We start from the raw sequence: 3,328 nt of genomic DNA on the forward strand, positions 1-3,328 counted from the left end.
ATGTGACATCACCACCCTGCTCTCACACACACACACACACACACACACACACACACACTCAACCACCCTGCTCCCCACACACACGGGCTGGACTGGACCTAATAGGCGAATAGGTTCAGCTAAAGTGGATTGTGTGTGTATGTGTGTGGGAGGGGGGGGCTGTGTGTGTATGTATGTGTGTGTGTGTGTGTGTGTGTGTGTGTGTGTGTGTGTGTGTGTGGTTGTGCCATGTGTCCCAGTGTATGAGTCATAGCAGCCCCCCAGCAGGGCACATTTCCTGGCACCAGAGCCCCCAAATAAACCCTCTAGCAGCAGGTGTGTTTCCTGGGCCGTTGGCAGCACTGTGTGAGATATGACTGTGTGTGTGTCTGGTGTGTGTGTGTGTGTGTGTGTGTGTGTGTGTGTGTGTCTGGCGTGTGTGTGTGTGTGTGTGTGTGTGTCTGGCGTGTGTGTGTGTGTGTGTGTATGTGTGTGTGTGTGTGTGTGTGTGTGTGTGTCTGGCGTGTGTGTGTGTGTGTGTGTGTGAGTGTGTGTGTGAGAGAGAGATGACTAGACCTGGCCACAGCAGAGCCAGGCCGTTCAGGGGGGCCAGCAGGTCCTTGTGACATCATCAATGACATCATTCTATTGGCGGCGCTCGATCTCGGAGAGCGCCAAACGGCAGGAAGTGACATCACCCTCACCCGCTGGCGGTCCTCCTCGAAGACGGCGTGGTGCACGGTGCAGGCGAACAGCGCCAGGGGGAGGTCGCTCAGGTCCATCAGCTCCTGCGCCTCCTCCTCCTCCTGCGCCTCCTCCTCCTTCTCCTCCTCCTCCTTCTCCTCCACCTCCTCCTCCTTCTCCTCGGCATCGCAGCTCCACGCCTGGGCCCCCTCTTGCATGGCCAGGCAGGCCTGGGGGTCAGGGGTCAGGGGGGTCAGGGGGCAGGGGTCAGGGAGGGCAGGGGTCAGGGGGGTCAGGGGTCAGGGAGGGCAGGGGTCGGAGGGGCAGGGGTCAGGGGGGGCAGGGGTCAGGGGGGGCAGGGGTGAGGGAGGGCATGTGTCGGGGGGTCAGGGGTCGGGTGGAGGGGCTGGGGAGCTAGGGACTAGACTGGGTAGACACAGGGGAGAGGCAGGGAAGATAGAAGAACTTATGAGACAGAGAGAGAGAGAGAGAGAGAGAGAGAGAGAGAGAGAGAGAGAGATGGAGGTGTTTCATGTTCTCAGCTCTAACGCGTGGCGTGGCGAGGCGAGGTGGCGTGGCATGGCATGGCGAGGTGGCGTGGCATGGCGAGGTGGCGTGGCATGGCGAGGTGGCGTGGCATGGCGAGGTGGCGTGGTGTGGTGTCTCCTCTTATTGATGAGACCCAGTCATCAGTCTGCCTCTCTACTTCCTGTGACATCACAGCACCACATTACTGTCAGCAGGTGGTGAGAGTCCATCACAAGATCTATAGAAGCATCTAGAAACACTGTCTGGGCCCTGCTGAGGCTGCTGATTGGATGAGGGATTGGATGTGAATTTTGTGGAAGATCAATATCTGAGTCAGGCTTCATCAATGAACGGCGGTTTTTGATAATTGTGTTGTTTTGAGTTAACAGCACCTGGAACTCAGTTGCCATGGTGACCTCACTCCTCAAGACTGCAGCGGACCATCTGGTCAGCCGAGGAGGTCAACCTGCCGTCTCTCCTGGACCTGTTCCACTCCAGGACCAGGAAGAGAGCAGGAAAGATCATCGCTGATCCTTCCCATCCTGGTCACCACCTCTTCCAGAGACTTCCATCCGGCAAAAGGTTCCGGTCAATCAAGACTAAAACCTTGCGCCACCTGAACAGTTTCTTCCCCATGGCAGTGGGGCTCACAACCAAGCCCCCTGCCTCTCTCTGACTCTGGGACTTCAACCCCCCCCCCACCCTGTCACACAAACAATGCACTGACAGTATAATTTATAACTATTTAAATTTATTCTAATTGATAGTGTTCATGCCCCATAACCACTCCCCAGCCTCTAGCCCCATAACCACTCCACAGCCTCTAGCCTCATAACCACTCCACAGCCTCTAGCCTCATAACCACTCCACAGTCTCTAGCCTCATAACCACTCCCCAGCCTCTAGCCCCATAACCACTCCACAGCCTCTAGCCCCATAACCACTCCACAGCCTCTAGCCTCATAACCACTCCACAGCCTCTAGCCTCATAACCACTCCCCAGCCTCTAGCCTCATAACCACTCCACAGCCTCTAGCCTCATAACCACTCCACAGCCTCTAGCCTCATTGCCACTTAGTCTCACACAGCCTACAACATGTATTGTTCTGCTGCTCTTTTTTGTAAATTTGTAAATTTGTTATTGCTATTTTGTTAATATTTTTGCTATTTTGTAAATTTCTTGTCAATATTTGCTATTTGTTTTTTATGTCCATGCACCAACCTCACCAAGTCAATATCCTGTATGTGCAAATATACTTGGCCAAATAAAAGAATTCTGATTCTGATTCTGATTCTGATTCTGAAGTTGAAACACTGTTTGCAGCAACTCTGAGGCTCCTCACACATCACACCTGAATCCAGCCGCTGCTCCCTCAACTGCACAGCTGGATCTGGTGCGTAATCATACTGCAGTGCAGCAAACTGTGCAAAAGTGAGAAATTAAATTCTCATATCTTTATGTTATATGTTGTATGATATATTAATCACGCCTTGCTGCTGAGAGAATAACACATCCACCGGCAGCCTTCTACCGCTGGAACGGAAACCAGGAGGAATCTCTGATCTGGGATAAGGCGCCATCCGGTGGCCGAGAGAGAGAACTGAAGCCCTCTACAACCTGAACAAGCGATGCAATAAGTCTATGTTGTATTGTGTGTGTATATGTATATTTTTAGTATTATATTTTTAGCCTCATGTCACTCTTTGTAACTGTGTAACTGTGTTTTCCACGTCCTCAAGTTCAAATGCAGCTGACATGTCCTACATGTTCTACACAAGCGCAGAGTAGATTCCTCTAAAACACCACCAGACTCCTCCGTCTAGAACAGTCTCTACAACTATTAAAGTCTTTAATAGTTAAGACAGTATATCGATGTTGTGTTTTGCAGAACAAAAGCAAACGAGCAACAGTGACACATGACCAGCAGCTATAGATACCCAAGCCCTAAATACTTTACAGGACGATATTAAATTAGATATAATAATCATTATAGCAAATACCGATGATGTATCCCCTAATGTACGACTGTACGCACATGCAATAAACACACATGATACAGTTGTTACATCAGAGATAAGTCTGTTGACGGTTCAATTATTCATTTAGCCGACAAAAAACTCGATGACTCTCCGACATG

The 3,328-nt window shown here is 51.0% G+C and overlaps 1 protein-coding gene across 1 annotated transcript in view; it reads right to left on the minus strand.

The window, feature by feature from the left end:
* The window catches only part of rcan3 (regulator of calcineurin 3), a gene marked incomplete at both ends in the record, with an annotated part of 23,914 nt that extends 23,153 nt beyond the window's left edge, over window positions 1-761 (minus strand). Inside the window, one exon of the mRNA XM_083682857.1 lies at window positions 684-761. Coding sequence (XP_083538983.1) covers window positions 684-761 — 78 coding nt within the window. The remainder of the gene's footprint in view (window positions 1-683) is intronic.
* Between the last annotated feature and the right edge of the window lie 2,567 nt (window positions 762-3,328).

This window comes from Argentina silus, assembly GCF_951799395.1.
Source record: "Argentina silus genome assembly, chromosome: 13".
Lineage (NCBI taxonomy): Eukaryota > Metazoa > Chordata > Actinopteri > Argentiniformes > Argentinidae > Argentina > Argentina silus.